Source organism: Erinaceus europaeus, chromosome 2 (genome assembly GCF_950295315.1).
Source record: "Erinaceus europaeus chromosome 2, mEriEur2.1, whole genome shotgun sequence".
Lineage (NCBI taxonomy): Eukaryota > Metazoa > Chordata > Mammalia > Eulipotyphla > Erinaceidae > Erinaceus > Erinaceus europaeus.
The window spans coordinates 184,168,589-184,187,918 of NC_080163.1; the positions used below are offsets into that span (position 1 = coordinate 184,168,589).

The 19,330-nt window shown below is 50.9% G+C and overlaps 2 protein-coding genes across 5 annotated transcripts; one reads left to right on the plus strand and one right to left on the minus strand.

Annotated features, from left to right (window-relative positions):
* Nucleotides 1–17: 17 nt before the first annotated feature.
* On the minus strand, nt 18–2,285 carry HSPB6 (heat shock protein family B (small) member 6). The gene is made up of 3 exons (XM_007536894.3): nt 2,063–2,285; nt 1,104–1,226; nt 18–996 (listed from the first exon to the last, which is right to left on the minus strand). The coding sequence occupies exons 1-3, from the start codon at nt 2,243–2,245 to the stop codon at nt 823–825; spliced, it is 480 nt and encodes a 159-aa protein (XP_007536956.1). The 5' UTR covers nt 2,246–2,285; the 3' UTR covers nt 18–822.
* Nucleotides 2,286–3,334: 1,049 nt separating this feature from the next.
* PROSER3 (proline and serine rich 3) lies at nt 3,335–18,466 on the plus strand. Of its 4 annotated transcripts, none has more exons than XM_060185769.1 (10): nt 3,335–3,465; nt 6,924–7,126; nt 10,283–10,407; nt 10,521–10,630; nt 13,203–13,285; nt 13,389–13,525; nt 16,539–16,750; nt 16,866–17,976; nt 18,059–18,140; nt 18,281–18,466. In XM_060185769.1, exons 2-10 carry the CDS (start codon nt 6,924–6,926, stop codon nt 18,414–18,416), a joined length of 2,199 nt encoding a protein of 732 aa, XP_060041752.1. In that variant the 5' UTR covers nt 3,335–3,465; the 3' UTR covers nt 18,417–18,466. The 4 variants fall into 4 exon arrangements, with proteins under 4 accessions (XP_060041752.1, XP_060041753.1, XP_060041755.1 ...); XM_060185770.1 differs by having other exon boundaries at nt 10,524–10,630; XM_060185771.1 differs by having other exon boundaries at nt 3,341–3,465; nt 6,941–7,126.
* The last annotated feature ends 864 nt before the right edge of the window (nt 18,467–19,330 follow it).

Genomic DNA, 19,330 nt, shown 5'->3' on the forward strand with positions numbered 1-19,330 from the left:
GACATACAGCAGATGGCACAGCTTTAGCTCATTTATTGAGGGGAGCAGGTGATGGGTTGGGGCTTCAGAAGTTCAAGAGAAAGGTGGTGAGGAATCAAGAGTTGAGTTTGAGTTGGGTCTTGGAGAGTGAGGGATATGTTTGGAGATTTGGGAGTCAAGTGACTCCAGTGTTCTGGCTAGAGTTGGAGTAGTGGCCTGCTGTATCTGTGCAGAATTTGGGGTGACAGGGCGGGTTTTGTGCAGCTTGAGCTTGAGAGCCTTGCTTGGCCTGGCCTGGGTAGGGTCAGGAGGGATCTCATGGTGGTGGCTGGCTGAGTTTTGAGTAAGGTAGGATGGGACACAGTGGAGTGTTTGGAATGAGGGGAAGAGTCCTGAATCTTGGCCTTGGGCACCTGGCCTAGATAGTCTGGGGTGTGACGTCTGTGCACAGTCCTGGGCATTTGAGAAGTGGGGGGACATTATGCTTGACTGGCTTGGAGGCATGGGCCAGGGCTGTCCTATATCATGTTCTGGGGTTAGAGGGAGAGGACTAAAATGGGGTGTGGATATTTTCCTAGAGAGAAGTCAAAAGAAATCTAGAAAGGATATAGGCTGAGGAGCTGCGTGCGTGCGTGTGTGTTTGTGTGTGTGTGTGTGCGTGTGTGTGTGTGCCTGTGTGTACGCTGGAGGGCGTGTGAGCCGGGGGTGTCAGTGAGAAGCCTTGCTTATCGGATCGGTGGGAGGTTGGTCTTGAAGCGCTCGGGACATCTGGCTGGGTGGAGTCAGGTCGGCTTTAAAAAAGGGGGCAGAGGCTGCTCCCGGGGTCAAGCAAGCCCAGACCCCCTACTTGGCAGCAGCCGGCGGTGGCGCGGGCAGCGGGGCCTGGGCCGGCGCGGGGGCAGCCTGGATGGACAGGACGCCCTCCGGAGAGAGCGCGGACGTCACGGCCGCAGGGTCCACGCCGGGCGGCAGGAGGTAGCGGCGGTGGAACTCGCGCGCGACGTAGCCGTGTTCGTCCTGGAAGGAGACTGGCTTGAGTGGCCCCGCCCCTCCACCCGCGGCCCCGCCCCCGCCGCGACGCGCATGCGTGCTCTGGCCCCGCCCCTCCCCGCCCGCCGGCTCACCGGGCGCTCCTCGTGGCGCGCATGCACTTCCACGTGTTCGCCAACCACCTTGACGGCGATCTCCTCCGGGGAGAAATGCTTCACGTCCAGCAGCACGGAGAAGTGGCCAGGGCCGGCCGGCACCTGCGCAAAGCCCACTTGTCACTGGGCGGGGCCGGGCCCTGGGGCCCAGCAAGGCTCCGCCCCTGTAGGTTCCGGTCCTGCAGCTGCCCTGGCCTCTGCGACCGCACAAGGAGTCCTGTTCCCATCTGCAGCCCCCCCTGAGGCTCCCTCCGCCCCTATAGCTGCGCTCACCCACTTCCTCCCTCCCTTCCTTCCCTGTAGTCACTGGGAGGCCCCTCTCCGCCAGAGTGGGAGGCTCCCTGCCCCTGCTAGGTCGGAGACCTCCGCCCTCACCCTTTCACTCAGCCCCTGGGCCCCCTGTCAGAATTGGCCAAGATGCCTTTTCTCCCCAGAGTCCTCCCACTGAGTCACGGGAACGCAGCGGCCTCCGCAGTTACTCTTACTCCTCCCCTGCTCCGCAGAGGGGCCCAGCCCCCCTTTCTCAAGCTCCACTCCCCTTCCTCCCTTCTACCTCTCCAGGAAACTGGTCACCAGTCTCCAAACCCTTCTCCAAGAATAACAACTCCCCCTCCCCTCCGAGCCTGGGGGGGGGGGGGCTTGCCCCCAGATTGCCTAGGTTATCACCCTCCCATAGCCTGGGGTGAGCCATTGTCCCCAAAATTCAAACTAATCCCCCATCCCTTCCAATCCCCTTAGGGGGACTCAGATCCTTGGGGACCTCCCGCCCCCTTCAGTAATTCGACCTCTGAGATTCCATTCCCCAGGAACCCCGAAATCCTCCACCCCAGAGGAGCCGGCGTCTTCACCCGGCTCAAAGCCCGCGGACAACCCTCGCCCCGCTCCCCCCAGCCCCCTGGGGATCCCTGAAGCCACCGCCCCTCCCCCAGGCCTGGCACCTGGGCGGCCGGCAGCGCCACGCTGGGGGCGCGCAGGTAGTAGGGGGCCAGCGCGGCCGGGCAGAGCGTGGACAGCTCGGCCTCCAGCAGCCCCTCTCCGAAGCGCTGGTCGAAGAGGCGTCCGGGCAGTGGGGCTGAGGCGCGGCGCAGCCAGGAGGGCTGCACAGGCACGGGGATCTCCATCCTGCTCCTCCGCCGCCGCCCCAGGCTCCGCAGTGCCCCAGCCTGCGCCGCCGCCCCCTTTATAGTGCGCCCCGTGTCCGCCCCTCGGCGGGCCGCCCGGGGACACTGGGACCCGGGCCAGACCCGGCCATTAATAGAGCCTTCTTCAGAGAGTCCAACAATGACTTGGTCGTTTATTGAGCGCCGGCTGAATGCCAGAGATGACATTAGGACACCCCGACTCCCCGACGGGGAAACTGAGGCCGAGGAGGCGGGAGTCTTGCCAAGTGGGACCCAGGGCCTGAGAACACAGTGCCGAGTTTCCAGTCCCTTTAATCCACCCCCGCCCCTCAGGCAGCTCTGGGGTTGACGCACATGGCCGTTTTAGGAGCAGATTCCTGGGTACGGGGAATGTGGTAGCGAGGCCAGGCTGTCAGGAGGACAGAGAACAGACCCTACTTCATCTCAGCTGAGTTCTGGGCCCAACCCCCCGGGGCAAGCTGAGCCTAATTCTGTGCCTCTGACTCAGCCTCGGGTGCACAGGGCATCGGGTTCTGCCAGGTGAGCAGCAGCCAGGGGGCGCAGGCACCAACAGCGCAGGCGGGCCTCCCGGGGGCCCACGCGGGGGCCTGAAATAGCTCATTGGATCCCGCCACTGGGCCAGGCGCCCAGACCTGGCGCTCGCTGCAAGCAGCTGCTCCTGCAGCCAGACGGATGTGGCTAGGCGTCTGGGCGGGACCGACTGAGGGGACCCGACAGAGGGACAGCCGTTAGAGGAGGCGCAGATTCCCCGACAGCTCGCGTAATGGGAAAAACGGTAGACAGGAGACCCGAGGAGCAGGTAGATGGTGAGTGGGTAGATGCCACGACTATAGAAAAAGGAATGCACTTTGAGAGGCCCTCCTAACGTTAATAAACAAACAAAAAAAAACTCAGTCGCTCCTATTGGCCTAAAGACTTGCCAATCACTGTGGCACGGTACTGTTCCCCAATCAGACATGCCCTCTCGGTCGGTCAGACACGACAGCCAATTGTGAGAAGGCCCACTCCTACCTCTTTTCTATTACTTTTCTCTTCGGTTCTGTCATTGGTTGGCAGGGAAGGCGCTTTCTCCCCGCGCGGGCTGGCGAGGGGAAAGGCGGGCTGACAGGGCATCGCTAAGCGACCAAGATGCGCCTAGTCAGTCAGGTGAAGGAGCCTAGCAGGCGGAAGCACTGAGATAGCTTTGGGATGGACCGCAGGTGAGGCCGACCCCTTTCCGGGGACCACCAGACACCTGGGGAGTCCAAGGGTGAAAGCAGCACCACACCCTAGAGTCCGGTTCGCTGGAGATCTGGAGTGTGTGAGGGTTGGGAGGGGGGGGGGCTCACCATATCCCTAGAACTACACCTCCCAAGATGCTCTGCAGCCTGTGGCCCGTCCCTCCTAGAATTTAATCCCGGAAGCCCTAAAAAGACTTACGTCCCTCTTTCTTAGTGACCTCAGGACCTTTTTCCCCTAAGAGTATCCAAGGTCTGCTCAACAATTAAGTTTTTCAATTTTGATATTGCTCTCAGATTTGCATGGGTATTGTTTTTGAAATTCTTGGATCAGGTGGAGCCCAGTGATTGACGGGGATTGTAGTCCATCTACTCCGTTCTTCTTGTCCTCAGGGCTTATGATGAGAAATGCGTGGTGAGAGGGTCTAACTGGTTGCTGACCTGAGCTCCACTTTAAAATCATGAGACACTGTGAAAAAGATGAACGACATCCAGTCCTCCACTTCTAAATATTCTGACTGTTTGGACTGAGAATGAGGACTATGCATCTTTATTTCTTGTTTTACCAGAGCCCCACTCAGCTCCTGCTGTTGACGCAGGGAATCAAACCTGAGTATCTCTTGCATGCAAGTCCTGTGCAGAGCAGCTTCTGCTATCTCCCAAGTCCTACACATCTCTTTAAAGACTCTTAGACTGGGACCAAAGAGATAGCTCATGGGCCCTGCCATACTCTTAGTCCAGTTTCAAGGCCTTACAACCACATAGGAGGTGCTATGGCAGGAAGTTCTGGTATTGGGGCATCTCTCTCTCTCTCTCTCTTGCTCTTTCACTCAGCCTCTGAACAAAAAAGCAATCCAGAGTGTTGAGACAGTGCTTGGGTGAAGTCCCAGTTCTTCACACAAAAAAGGAAAAACATTTTATTTATTTATTTTATTTATTTTATTTTCCTCCAGAGATATATCTGGGGCTCAGTCCCTGCACTACGAATCCACTGCTCCTGGAGGCCATTTTTCCCATTTTGTTGCCCTTGTTGTTATTGTTTTCATTATAGTTGTTGCTATCTTTGTTGTTGGATAGGACAGAGAGAAATGGAGAGAGGAGGGAAAGACAGTGGGGGGGAGAGAAAGATAGACACCTGCAGACCTGCTTCACCGCCTGTGAAGTGACTCCCCTGCAGGTGGGGAGCGGGGGGCTTGAACTGGGATCCTTACACCGGTACTTGGGCTTCGTGCTATGTGCACTAACTAACCCACTGAGCTACTGCCTGGCCCCCCAAAAAATAACTTTTTTTTTCAGGGCCAGGAGATAGCTCACTTAGTTGAGCACACACTTAGACATGCAGAAGGACCAGTGTTCATGTCCCAGACACCACATGGAAGCAGCTACACCACAGAAAGTTTCATGGTGCTATGATGTCTTCTGTCCACACCGCCCACCTGCTTTCTGTCTCTATCTGAATTTAAAAGAGAGGGAAAAAAGAATCCATCAGGAGTAGTGAAATAGCATAGACACAAAGCCCCAACAGAGCAAAACAAAACACAACACAACACACATACAAAGATTCTTAAATTTGATCTGGAATTGAGAACCATCATGTGTGACTGCTCCAAGTGCTGGTAAGAATCATTCCTCCAGTATTATTATCTTAAATATTCACCAGTGCCTTGTGGGAATTATAGTCCATCTCTTCTAGGAATTGGTGGCAGTCAGAGCCTAATCCCCCCCTCCTCTTCCATACTGATTCCAACTCCAATGAGCCCCACCCCGACCTGGGACTACTGTGACCATCCTTTGTCCTTCCGTCTCATTTCCTTGCAGCCTGACAGTTTCCTCCAATCAAGACAGCCCCTTTGGGGACACTCTCCTTGGCCAAAGCCACTACTGGCCATCTTGAAGCCAGACCTGGCAACCCAAGATGAGACACCCCACAGGGAATGCTGTATGCTAGCCCAATAGCAAGGGGGTAAAGATTGAGGGAAGGAAGGCCAGGTGGTGACGCACCTGCTTGAGCACACATATTATAGTGCACAAGGACCTGGGTTTGAGCCCCAAATCCCCACCTGCAGGGAGAAAATTTGGCAAAGGGTGAAGCTGTGCTGCAGGTTTCTCTCTGTCTCTCTCCCTCTCTATATCCCCCTCCCTCTTAATTTCTGGATGTTGCTATCAAATTAATAAAGATAATAAAAATTTAAAAATTGGGGGTCAGGCGGTAGCGCAGTGGGTTAAGCACACATGGCACAAAGTGCAAGTACCTGAGGAAGGATACTGGTTCAAACTCCCTGCTCCCCACCTGCAGGGGAGTGGCTTCAGGAGCATTGAAGCAGGTCTGCAGGTGTCTGTCTTTCTCTCCCCCTCTCTGTCTCCCCTCGTCTCTTGATTTCTTTGAACAACAGCAATGACAACAACAAGGATAATAACTAGGGCAACAAAATGGGGAAAATGGCCTCCAGGAGCAGTGGATGTGTAGTGTAGGCACCGAGCCCCAGCCATAACCCTGGAGGCAAAAAAAAAAAAATTTTTTTTTAATTATTAAAAATAAAAAAGTTTAAAAAGGGCCAGGTGGTGGCAACCTGGTTGAGTGCACATATTACAATACACAAGGACCTAGGTTCAAGTTCCTGGTCCCCATCTGCAGAAGGAAAGCTTCACAAGTGTTAAAGCAAGGCTGCAGGTGTCTCTCTGTCTCTCTGTCTCTCTCCTCTATCTTCCCCTTTCCTCTCAATTTCTCTCTTGTTACTATTCAATAAAAAAACAAACAAACAAACAAACAAACAAAAAACCCAGGGGCTGTGGTCCGGGAGGTGGTGCAGTAGATGAAGCATTAGACTCTCAAGCATGAGGTCCTGAGTTCGATCCCTGGCAGCACATGTGCCAGAGTGATGTCTGGTTCTTTCTCCTATCATTTCTCATGAATAAATAAATAAAATCTTAAAAAAGAAACGGGCCAGGTAGTGGCACACTTGGTTGAGTACACATGTTACAATGCACAGGGACCCAGGTTCAAACCCCTGGTCCCCACCTGTAGGGGAAAAGCTTCACGAGTGGTGAAGCAGGGCTGCAGGTATGTGTCTCTTGCTCCCTCTCTCCCTCTCTCCCTCCCCTCTCAATTTCTCTCTGTCCCAGTCCAAGAAATAAATATTTTTAAAGAGTTTCTACTTATAAAAAAAAATAATCTTTTTTTAAAAACTGAGGGAAGGAGGCACATATTGAGAAAAGGAGGCTCAAGGTTAATAGATAGCCCTTCCAGCCTGCCTGTGGACCTGCCCTGATCCAGGCCCCTACCACTTGGTTTACCATCAAACCTCTGTCACTCTTGAGTTCTTCATACAGTGGGATGTGTTTCAGCAGCTCAGGACTAAGGTTCCATGTGTGTCTTTGTACTCTTAGAGGGCAGATTCCTCAGGCCTAACTTTTTACTTCTCCTGTGCTCCCTCTTGTAGATGCTGAACCCATCTAGGTCCCAGATATCCAGGCCCCCAGAAGCTCCCAACATGCCAGCCACAGACCCCAAGTCCTCTGAGCCGTATGAGGAGCCCTGGCCTTCCAGCTCAGATACCCCTTCCCCACCCAGCAGCACTGAGGGACAGATAGGCGCATCCCCACCACCAACCCTGACTAACAGTGTGGACTCTGTGGTGGCCAAGTAAGTACCTGCAGACCACAATGGATTGGGGGGGGTGGAAGCTTTCGGTTTAGGGGAGGAGTAAGCATCCTGTAATAATCATCACAACCAGAGATATTTATACAGCACTATTTTAAGACCACACTTCACATGTTTTATGAAGAGCTTTGGAGCTAGATAGCCTGAATTCAAAGCTCAGTTCTCTCTCTCTCTCTCTCTCTCTCTCTCTCTCTCCTTCCTAGCTCTGGCTTACGATGATGTGGGGGATTGAACCTGGGACCCTGGAGCCTTGGACATGAGCGTCTTTGTGCATAACCATTATGCTGTCTCTCCCACCCTGTCACTTACTCTTACTCACATTATGATTCTGGCTTCAGTTTCTTTATCTGTAAATGAGGATATTAATGGCACACAGCCCCGGGGACTGCTTTAAGCTTGCTTTTATTCTGTAAGTGTCTGCAAAACATCTGTAATAATGCCCTTCAGATAATGGGTGCTTGGGTTTGTTGCAGTGCAGCTACTATAACAAAGAGTCCCAGATTAATTGTGGCTTAAACACAATAGCATGTCTTTCTCCCTCATATAACAGTCCGGGCAGAAGTGGCCAGAGTTGCGGATATGTCAGCCACTAGCTAGTGCATCAGAAACAGTTTCCTTCTGTCTTGTTGCTCGGCCACCTCTAGTCTGTAGTCCTTTCCTTCATAGAGCAGAATGACTTCCAACCACATCCACTTGCCAAAATGATAGCACCCAGGACTTAGTTACATGGCCATAATATTACAAGGAGACCTGGTAAAAATAACTCTAAAAGATTGGCTATGGTACAGCCAAAAAATCGTATAGCTGTGTATGAAAAAGGAGAGTGGGGACAGACAGAGGTAGGGTAGCTCATCAGGCAGAGCACACACCTTAGTGTGTGTGATGCCTGGGGTACGTTCCTTGATAGCACATAGAAGTACCCTGGATAGCACCAATGGAACTCCATGGCAAGCAGAGCAGTACTTTGGCATCTCTGCTTCTCTCTCATTTCTGTATCTCAAAAACATAGATTAAAAATTAAGTGGGGTGGTCCGGGAGGTGGCGCAGTGATAAAGCTTTGGGCTCTCAAGCATGAGGTCCTGAGTTCGATCCCCAGCAGGACATGTGCCAGAGTGATGTCTGGTTCTTTCTTTCTCCTCCTCTATCTTCCTAATTAATAAATAAATCTTTAAATAAAATAACAAAATAAAAATAAAAACTACATTTAAAAAAAATTAAGTGGGGAGACAGCACAGTGGTTATGCAAAGAGACTATCATGCCTGAGCCTCCAAGATCCTAGATTCAATCCCCCTACACCACCATAAGCCAGAGCAGAGCAAAGCAGAGCAGTGATCTGGTAGGGGAAAAAAAAGTTCAGGGGGCTGGTGAAATAGCTCACATGGATAGTGTGCTGTTTTGCCTTGTATATGATCCAGGTTCAAGTTCAGTCCCTACTATTGTGGTCTCTCTGCCATTCTGTCTCTATCTTAAAAGGGGGGGGGGGCAGGCTTTGGTACACCTGGTTAAGCACATATTGTACAAAGCATAAGGACTGGCTTAAGGATCCTGGTTCGAAAATCTAGCTCCCCACCTGCAAGGGGGATTGCTCCACAAGTGGTGAGGCAGGTCTGCAGGCTTTCTCTCTCTCTCTCCCTCTCCCTCTCTCCCTCGTATCTCAATTTCTCTCTGTCCTATCCAGTAAAAATGAAAAATGGCCTCTAGGAGTAGTGGATTCATAGTGCCAGCACCAAGCCTCAGGGATAACCTTGGAGGGAAAAAAAAAAAGAGAGACAGACTAAGGGACTGGGAGATAGCATAATGGTTATACAAAAAAAGACTTTCATGCCTGAAACTCCAAGATCCTAAATTCAATCTCCAGGCACCACCATAAGCCAGAGCTGAGCAGTGCTCTGGCAAAATAAATAAATAAAACAAACAAACAAAAAATGATTCAGGGAGGCAGCTCAGTAGAATGTCACATATGAATAAGGGCTTACTCCTGGGTTATTTCCTGGCATCACATTATTACATTAATGAAGAGAGAGAAACGCTCAGGAGGTGACTCAATGTTGGCCTGGAACGCATGAGGTACTGAATTTGCTCCCCAGCACCACATATGCCAGAGTGGTGATCTGGCTCTTTCTTTCAAATAAATAAATTTTAAAAGATACAGTTTATGGGGCTGGGTGGTAGTACACCTGGTTGAGCACCATGCACAAAGACCTGGGTTTAAGCCCCCAGTTCCCACCTACAGGGAGGAAGTCTCACAAGTGGTAAAGCAGTGTGGTAAAGCTATGTGCTTTAGCACTCTTATGCTCTTCCCTCTTGATTGCTCTGTCTCTATCCAAAATAAATGTTTTTTAAGTTTATTATCTTTATTTATTTATTGGATAGAGACAGCCAGAAATTGTGAGGAGGGGGAGACAAAGAGGGAGAGAGACAGACACCTGCAGCACTGCTTCACCACTTGCAAAGCTTTCCCCTGCAGGTGGGGACCAGGGGCTTGAACCTGGGCCCTTGTGCATTGTAATGTGTATGCTTAATGAGGTGCACCACCACCCAGCCCCCAAAGTAAATCTTAAAAAAAAAATTTTCTCTTAAAAAAAGGATGTAGTAGGGCTGGGTGATGGCGCATCTGGTTGAGAGCACACATTACAGGGTGCAAAGACTCTGGTTCAAGCCTCCAGTCTCCACCTGCTGGAGGGAATCTTCACAAGTAGTGAAGCAATGCTACAAGTGTCTCTTTTTCTCTCTTCCCCCTTCCCTCTCAATTTCTCTGTCTCTATTCAATAGTAAATAATAATAAAGGGTATAGCTTATAAAAAACAAAAGCAGAACAAAGAGCAATGAGCGGTAAAGCAGGCCTGCAGGTATCTCTCTGTCTCTTCCCTTATCTATCTCCCCCTCCTTTCTCTCAGTTTCTCTCTGTCTCTTATCTAATAAATAAATAAATGAAAATTTATTGGAAAAAAAGAATTTAAAAAAAAAGATGTTTGAGGAAGCAACACTGCCATGGCACTTGCCACACATGGACTACTGGGTTATTGTTCTTCCGAAATCAGACGAGATCAGGTGTGTTCAGGGTGGTATGGCTGTAGACAGGTTATTGTTCTTATTTTGCCTCCTTCCCACTCACCTCCCATTCGTGGTGCTCACAGATACATAAACAGGTTTCGCCAGGCTCAGCCAACCAGCAGAGAGGAGCGCCAGCCTGCAGGCCCAACTTCAGATGACTTTTGGTGGCTACAGCCTGAATCTTCAGACCCCAGCAGTCTTGTAGCAGGTACCTGCTTTAGTCCCATCCTCTCTTGGCCTAATATCTTTCCTGATCAGTGTTCCCCCCCCACCCACCCAAACACTCTTCTGCATCCTTCTAATTCAGTTGGGGCTTCTCAGCAGGAACCAGTGAACCAGAAAGAGGACTGAATACAGCAATTCCAACTCTTGCCAAAGTGGCCAGCGCATCTCAGGCTAAGGCTATGGGCCCCCTTAAGGAAATAAAACAGGTGATATCCTCATCCACTTCCTCCTGTGTACCTGAACTGAAAACACCAACCCTGGGATAGAATAAGAATCTGACGGCTGAGTAGTGGCACTCCTGGTTGAGCACACATGTTATCATGCAAAAGGAACTGGGTTCAAACCTCTGGTCCCCACCTGCAGGGGGGAAGCTTCACTAACGATGAATCAATACTGCAGGTCTCACTCTCTCCCTTCTCTTTCTCCCTTTTCCCTCTTGATTTCTCTCTCTCTCTCTCTCTCTTTCTCTCTTTCTCTCTCTTTGCCTCTAGGGTTATCCCTGAGGCTAAGTGCTGTCACTACAAATCCACTGCTCCTGGTGGCCATTTCTCCCATTTTATTGGATAGAACAGAGAAGTTTTTTGAGGAGAGGGGGAGAGAAGTACAGACACCTGCAGACCTGCTTCATTACTTGTGAAGCAAAACAACCCTTCTGCAATGTGGGAAGCCAGGGGCTTGAACTAGGATCCTTGAGCAGGTCCTTGTGCTTCATACTATGTGATCTTAACCTAGCGCACTACCGCTCGCCTCCCACCCCCCTTGATTTGTCTCTAATGCAATAAAATAATAATAATAATAAATTTTTTAAGTTAAAAGAGTAAGAGTCTGGGGATCCGGGCAGTGGTACACCCCGTTAAATACACATAGTACCACATGCAAGGATATGTGTAAGGACCCAGGTTTGAGCCCTCACTCCTCACCTGCAGCAGGATGCTTTATGAGCAGTGAAGCAGGTCTACAGGTGTCTATATTTCTCTCCCTCTCTCTATCTCCCCTCTCCCCTCTCGATTCCTCTCTGTGCTATTGAATGAAAAGGAAGGTGGGGGCTGGCGGTGGGGTGGAAAGGCCACCACACCAGGAGTGGTAGATTTGTAGTGCCGGCACCAAGCCCAAGTAACTGGAGGCAAAATAAAAAAAAAGAGTAAAAGTCTGTCCTCAACCAAAGAAGCTTAGACCAAAAAAAAAAAAAAAAGTGTACTTCTGGGGGGTCAGGTGGCAGTGTGCCCAATTGAGTACACACATTATCCGGGTTTGAGCCCCCACTCCTCACCTGCAGAGGGGGAAGCTTCAATAGCAGTGAAGCAGGTCTGCAGGTCTCTCTCTCTCTCTCTCTTATTGCCACCAGGGTTATTACTGGGATTAGGTTCTGGCACTATGAGTCCACCATACCTGGCAGCCATTTATTTTCCTTTTTTAAATGATAGGACAGAAAGAAATTGAGAGAGGAAGGGAGATATAGAGGGGGAGAGAAAGATAAACACTTGGAGCCCCACCTCACCACTTGTGAAGTGACCCCCCCCTTGCAGATGGGGAGCAGGGTCTTGAACCTGTGTCCTGGCTTTTGGTAATAAGTGCGCTTAATTGATGTGCCATCACCTGGCCCCCGCTCTGTCTCTCCCATTCTTTTTTCTTTCTTTTTTTTTTTGTTTTTAAGATTTTATTTATTTATGAGAAAGATAGGAAGAGAGAGAAAGAACGAGACATCACTCTTGCACATGTGCTGCCGGGGGATCGAACTCAGGACCTCATGCTTCAGAGTCCAAAGCTTTACCACTGCACCACCTCCTGGACCGCTGTCTCTCCCTTTCTGTCTTCTCCTCCCCTCTCAATTTCTATCTGTCCTATCTAATTAATGATAATAATACTGAGGATTTGTTAGCTAACGCAATCAAGAAATCCAAAGTGGCAACTTTCAAAAATGGCTGGATCTAAGTGCTAGAACCATATTGGCACTAGATCTTTCAGCTCACTGTTCTTTGTTGGCCTCAGTTTCAAGTAAGTGTTCCCTAAGAAGACCCTCAGTAGCTCTAGGGTTTTTCACTATTTTTTTATTTACTTACAGAGACATAGAGAAGGAAAATTTGTAAAGCTTCTCCTCTGTAGGTAGGGACCTGGGGCATGGTAATGTGTTCACTTAACCAGGAATCCACTGCTCCTGGAAGCTATTTTTTCCCTTTTGTTGCCCTTGGTGTTTATCATTGTTGTTATTGTTGTCATTGTTGTTGGATAGGACAGAGAGAACCCAAGAGAGGAAGGGAAGACAGAGAGGGGGAAAGAAAGATAGGCACCTGCAGACCTGCTTCACTGCTTGTGAAGCCACTCCCCTGCAGGTGGGGAGCCAGGGGCTTGAATTGGGATCCTTGCTCCAGTCTTTGTGCTGAGCGCCATGTGCGCTTAACCCGCTGCACTACCGACCGACCCCCAGCTCTAGGATTCTAACTTAGTTATGCCAGTGGTGAGAAGGAGTTTTTTTCAGTCCCTTCATTCAGAGCCCTAGGGTTTATTGTCAGTCACTCATCTTTGAGCCAGTCACAGTGGACCAGAGGATAGACCTTTGTGGCTAGTCAGGAAGGGAGGGTTACTCCTTCTCCACGAGCAATAACTGTGTGACCACCCTCCCTCCCCCAACATAGGAACACTGATTCTCTCTTCTCTGAGGAGGAGGAGCAGATTTGAAGTCAGCATTGTGAAAAAGGTGTCAACTGGAGTGCAAACCAGAACCTATTTCTCAGCAAGCTGTGGGGTAGGGTTTGATGTCTGACCCCTCTCACCCCACAGAACCTCAACACATGGAACTCATCCCTGCTGGACCTAGAGACACTCAGCTTGCAAAACAGAGCTGCACAGCTGCTAAAACGCAGGTGCCTCCCCTGCCCCCTGTCTGTCTCCCCATTCCTACAGCTCCAGACACCTTCCCTACTCCCTCCATACCACTGTGGCCTCACTTCTGCCTTCTCCCTCCAGCAAGGTCTCCTCCTCCTCCTCCTTCAGTCCCAGTGATGCCAGTAATTCGTCCTTGCCTGTCAGCTCTGATGGCCTCTCTCCCTTCTCCATGGCCTTCACCCCCGACTCCAGCAAAGGCTGTGACCCTAGAGCACCTGGTAAGTTCAAGAAGGTAAAGACTGAGTGCCAGCGTGGTTGAGAATTCCAACTCTGTCCTCAACCAGCTTAATGATGTTGGGCCACTTTGAACCTGTTTCCTCAATTTTAAAACAAGAGTAATAGTTATACTCGTTGGCTGCATTGTGAAGATTCTAGGAGCTGGTGAATATACAGAGCTCTTAGCATAGTTCCAGTAACCGTGGCTGTCACTAATCTGGCAGGTTCTTGAGTTGGGGAGATAGCATAGTGGTTATGCAAAAGATTTCTCCATACATGAGCCTCTAAGATCCCAGGTTCAATCCCCAGTACTACCATAAGCTAGAGCTGAGCAGTGCTAGTTCTCTGGGGGCCTGGGAGGAGGAGGTCTTCTTGTTTGCATTCTCTCTTTAGTTCTGAACTTTTGAATATGAAGCTCCAAAGTCAGGAGACTTTTTGCAAATTTGGCGCCACATTGGATTTTTTCAGCAAAAGACTATGAAAACTTTATATATATTTATTTTAGATGATTTTAGTAGTTATTTATCTATTGATAGAGATTGAAGTCGAGAAGGGAGAGGAATATAAAGAGGAAGAGAGGGAGTCGGGCGGTAGTGCAGTGGGTTAAGCGCACATGGTGCAAAGCACAAGGACCAGTGGAAGGATCCTGATTCAAGCCCCAGGCTCCCCACCTACAGGGGAGTCACTTCACAAGCAGTGAAACACGTCTGCAGGTGTCTGTCTTTCTCTCCCCATCTCCGTCTTACCCTCCTCTCTCCATTTCTTTCTGTCCTAACAACAACAACATCAATAAAACTACAACAATAAAACAACAAGGGCAACAAAAGGGACTAAATAAATAGAAGAAGAGAGACACCTACAGCACTGCTTCACCACTCATGAAGCATCCCCTTAACCTGCAGGGGATTGTGCTGCCAGGGATTGAACTCAGGTCATGCTTGAGAGTCCAGCACTTTATCCACTGTGCCATCTATCAGACCACATTGATATATATATATATATATATATATATATATATATATATATATATATATATATATATTTATATTTATTTATTTCCCCCTTTGTTGCCCTTGTTTTTTATTGTTGTTGTAGTCATTATTGTTGTTGTTATTGATATCACTGTTGGATAGGACAGAGAGAAATGGAGAGAGGAAGGGAAGACAGAGGGAAAGAAAGATAGACACCTGCAGACCTGCTTCACTGACTGAAGTGACTCCCCTGCAGGTGGGGAGCCGGGGGCTCGAACCAGAATCCTTAAGCCGGTCCTTGGGCTTTGCGCCATGTGCGCTTAACTCACTGCACTACCACGCAGCTCCCTTTTTTTTTTTTTTTTAAACCACAGCACTGCTCACAGCTCATGTTGGTGTTGGAGACTAAATCTGGAACCTTGGAGCCTCATACATGAAAGTCTTTTTTTTTTTTTTTTTTACCAGAGCACTGCTCAGCTCTGGCTTATGTTTGTGTTAGGATTGAACTGGGACATCAGAGTGTCAGGCATGAGAGTCTCTTTGCATAACCATTATGCTATCTACCCCCACTCAGCGTGAAAGTCCTTTGCATAACTATTGTGCTATCTCCCCAGCTCTTTTTTTTTCCATATTTATTTATTTTATTTATTGTTTATTTATTTATTTATTTATTTTTTGGTAATTAATGTTTTACATTCAACAGTAAAAACAGTAGTTTGTACATGCATAACATTTCTCAGCTTTCCATATAACAATACAACCCCCACTAGGTCCTCTGTCATCCTTCTTGGATCTGTATTCTCCCCACCTAACCACCCCAGAGTCTTTTACTTTGGTAAAATATCCCCAGTCCTTTTTATAATTTTTTATAAAAGACTTTCCTGCCTAAGGCTCTGAGGTCTCAGGTTCAATCCCTCACACCACCTTAAACCAGAGCTGAGCAGATCTCTGGTCTCTGTATATACATCACTCTTTATATCCCTCTCATTAAAATAAAATATTAAAATACTAACTTATGAGAGGGCAAGAACTAGAATATCATTCTGGTACACAGGTGGGGAACCAGGGGCTGAAACCCGGATACTTACTTCAGGCCCTCAGATCTTTTTCTTTCTTTCTTTCTTTCTTTTTTTTTTTTTTTTTGCCTCCAGGGTTATTGCTGGGGCTCAGTGCCTACACTATGAATCCACTGCTCTTGCTGCTCTTGGAGGCTATTTTTCCCATTTTGTTGCCCTTGTTGTTGTCATTATTACTATTGTCATTGCTGTTGTTGGATAGGACAGAAAGAAATTGAGAGAAGAGGGGAGACAGAGAGGGGGAGAGAAAGACAGACACCTGCAGACTTGCTTCACTGCTTGTGAAGCGACCCCCCTGCTGGTGGGGAGCCCAGGGGCTGGGACCAGAATCCTTACGCTTTGCACCATGTGCGCTTAACCCACTGCGCTACCTCCTGTCCCCTCTGGATCTTTCTTATTTGCTGTAACCACACAGCATCTAGAACATGGCCTAGCACATGGCAACATCCTTGGATGAACAAAAGGCTGAGTGATGTGGGAGGGGCTGTGGGCAGTGACTTACCTGTAGAATGCATGGTTTGCCATGTGTGAGGACTCTGGTTTAAGACCCCTTTCCCCACCTAATAGGAAGCTTCACAAGCTGTGGAGCAGTGCTGCAGGCGTCTTCCCTTCTCTCTGGCTCTTCCTCTTTATCTTTCTCAGTCTCTCATTAGCTATATATATATTTTTTAAAAGCCCCTGAGAACAGTGGAGGCATGTAGACACTGACTCCCTCCCCCCCCCCCAATGCTAACCCTGTTGGCAAGAAAAGAAAACAGGAGAGTTCACTGATGACAGGTTGGAAGACCCTTGAGTGCTCTTTCTTCTGACTCTGCACCTTTTCCCACTTTAGGAGTTCCGACATTATCTGGAGAGACTATGTGAACAACCTCTGGTACAGGGAAGGGGGTGTGCAAGGTGCTCCTTGGTTTGCTCATCACCCAGACCTCTGCCTGACCTATCTTCTCCTTTCTTGCCCCACCCCACAGCACCCCCAGTACCGGACCCCATTCCTTCCACGGCCCCAGTCTCCGCTCAGGCACCTCTGAGGCCGGAGGATGACATTTTGTACCAGTGGCGGCAGCAGCGGAAGCTTGAACAGGCTCGGAAGCTCGAGCAGACTCATCAGCTCGAACAGGCTCCAGGAGGGCAGGGTGATGGGACCTGGGTGCTGCCTCGGACCCCTGCCCTCGCCCCTCCGGTGAGATAACATGGGGGAGAGAGGAACAAAGGGGTGGGAAGTGGACATTAAGGGGAAGATGGAGGAAGGAAAGCCTGGGAGGGACTGAGGACCCTCTGCCCTTCCTCTCCCTCAGGTCCCCATCCCCATCCATCAGCAGACCTACCTTGTTCCTGAGGAGACCCGTGCCTCCCTGAGAAGTCGGCCTAGCTGCGTGCCACCTTGGGGCGATGTGGCCCGACCTGGTCCCCCGGAGGCCTTCTATGTGGAAAGGCCTTCTGTGCCCCCAGGCTACTCTCCACAGATCTTTTGGGGTCCCAGCCCTCAGGGGGTCTTCTGGGCCCCTCAGTCTGCCCCCTGGATACCTCTCGGGGCTATTCCTCCTATGCCTCCTGCCTCTGGCCCTGCGCCCCCTGCTTCTGCCCCTGCACCCCCTGCCTCTGCCCCTGCGCCCCTTGCCTCTGTCCCTGTGCCCCCTGTCTCTGCCCCTGCGCCCCCTGCCTCTGTCCCTGCGCCCCCTGCCCCTGCGCCCCCTGCCTCTGCCCCTGCGCCCCCTGCCTCTGCCCCTGCGCCCCTTGCCTCTGTCCCTGCGCCCCCTGTCTCTGCCCCTGCACCCCTTGCCTCTGTCCCTGCGCCCCCTGCCTCTGCGCCCCCTGCCTCTGCCCCTGTGCCCCCTGCCTCTGTCCCTGCGCCTCCAGCTGCTGCTCCCTTGTGCCCCGCTGTCACCCACGGCCCTCCAGTGGCTGCTCCAAGCAGCCCCACCCAGCCCAAGGGCCGAGCTCCGCCCGGGGAACAGGCTGAGCCAGTCCTCACAGCTGGGGAGGGCCCAGGCCCCCTGCTCCGAGGCGCGCTGGGCCAGGTAGTGAGCGCCCGACTCTTTGCTGACAGCCCGGAGGACACACCCTCTCGCCTCACGTGCCCCCAGTCGGAATCGCCCAAAATGAAGGCCACACACAAGGTTAAGACCCGGCTCTGGGATTCACAGGCTCTCCCGGCAAAGACCCCGCAGAGGTCCAGGTGGCCCGAGGCCACGCCCCCTGCTGCTGGCTGGGTGTCTGGGAAGGACAAAGGCGGCTGCCGGGTGGGAGCCGGGCTCCCGCAGCACAGGGCCACGCCCCCTCCAGCTTTGGACGCTGCGGCTGGAGTTGAGGCCACGCCCCCTCAGGGCCAGGTGGGGGCCCTTGCGGGCTACGCCCCTCCGGAGCACCTCTTATTCCAGGCCGCCCGCCTTCTGGAGGCTGCAGAAGGTGAGCCAGGTGCACAGGTCGCCGCGATCTGATGGGATCCAGCACCTTCGAGGCAGGGCCTCAGGAACTCTCTTTCCTTCAGACTCCGACGGCAGTGAGTTCCAGGACGACCCTGTACTGCAAGTACTCAGGGTCCAGAGGGCAGAACTGCGGCAACAGAAAAGGTGAGGGTCTCTGGCATCTGATCTGGAGTCCTCTGAGGGGTGGGTACCCATCCTTCCTGAGCCCTTGCCCGGAACCGTCCACAACCCCAGGCCCCACCCTTGGCACAACTGCAGCCTCTCCTCCCCTGACTTCTGTCCAGGAAAGTGGACGCCCAATTATTCCGCCTGCTGGACAGCACCGAAGAGCCAGGGCCTTGGTCTCCTCCAGTCCAGTCGTCTCCCAGGTCTCCAAGGATGTGGCTGCAGAGGGAGGGTGACTCTCTTGAAGCCAGATGACTGAATTTGTACAAATTTTCTTTTTCCAATTAAAAAAAATTTTAATTGTTTCTGCAAGATTATTTCTTCTGAAAAGGTCATGGGTCATACTAATTTCTTCCAGGTCAGGAGATAGAGGAGTTCCAGCCAACATTCCAGGAGCTCACCTTATATGGCTCTCAACTTGGGAGTTTGTCTCCTATCTCAAAGGAGATCAAAGGGACTGTCCTCTAGGCACAAAGCTAACAGGGTCATCAGAGAGTTGACCATGACTGGGGCTCAGTGCACACGCTGAGCCAGCATTCTATAAGCAGCACACTAGCCACTATCCTTCCTGGGCCCCTTGACTTCTCCATTCATTCCCAGATGCTGTTGTCTAGTTTGTGGCTCTAAATCCCACTTTTAAGCCTAGGCCTGGCAACAGAACCTCGGGTTCCTCTGTCTTGCCACCTGCTCACCACCTCTACTCAAATATCCAAAAGATGTCCCAAATACCACAGGTTTTTGTTGTTTGTTTTTAGGTAAAGGCGGGGATGGGGACGGAGAGAATGCAGCACCAAATCTTTCCTAAATGCAGTAGAGGCCTATGCTTGAACCTGGGTTGGGAGCATAGAGAAACCCAATGTTAGTAATTTTTTTTTTTTTAACAGGAGAAAGAAGAGGTGGAGAGATAGAAAGAGAGAGGGAGTGGTCCAGGAGGTGGCACAGTTGATAGGGCATCAGACTCTCGAGCATGAGGTCCTGAGTTTAATCCCTGGCAGCACATGTACCAGGGTGATGCCTGGTTCTTTCTCCTCCTATGTTTCTTATTAATAAATAAATAGGGAGTCAGGCAGTAGTGCAGTGGGTTAAGCGCATGTGGCGCAAAGCGCAAGAACCGGCATAAGGATCCCTGTTTGAGCCCCCCCCCGGCTCCCCACCTGCAGGGGAGTCGC

Coding starts and splice junctions, on each gene's coding strand:
- HSPB6 (XM_007536894.3), bottom strand. CDS start 2,245: ATGGAGATCCCCGTGCCTGTGCAGCCCTCCTGGCTGCGCCGCGCCTCA. Junction 1,227..2,062: donor TGGCGCTGCCGGCCGCCCAG/GTGCCAGGCCTG, acceptor GGCTTTGCGCAG/GTGCCGGCCGGCCCTGGCCA. Junction 997..1,103: donor CGCGCCACGAGGAGCGCCCG/GTGAGCCGGCGG, acceptor GTCTCCTTCCAG/GACGAACACGGCTACGTCGC.
- PROSER3 (XM_060185769.1), top strand. CDS start 6,924: ATGCTGAACCCATCTAGGTCCCAGATATCCAGGCCCCCAGAAGCTCCC. Junction 13,286..13,388: donor GCACAGCTGCTAAAACGCAG/GTGCCTCCCCTG, acceptor TTCTCCCTCCAG/CAAGGTCTCCTCCTCCTCCT. Junction 13,526..16,538: donor CTGTGACCCTAGAGCACCTG/GTAAGTTCAAGA, acceptor CCCACCCCACAG/CACCCCCAGTACCGGACCCC.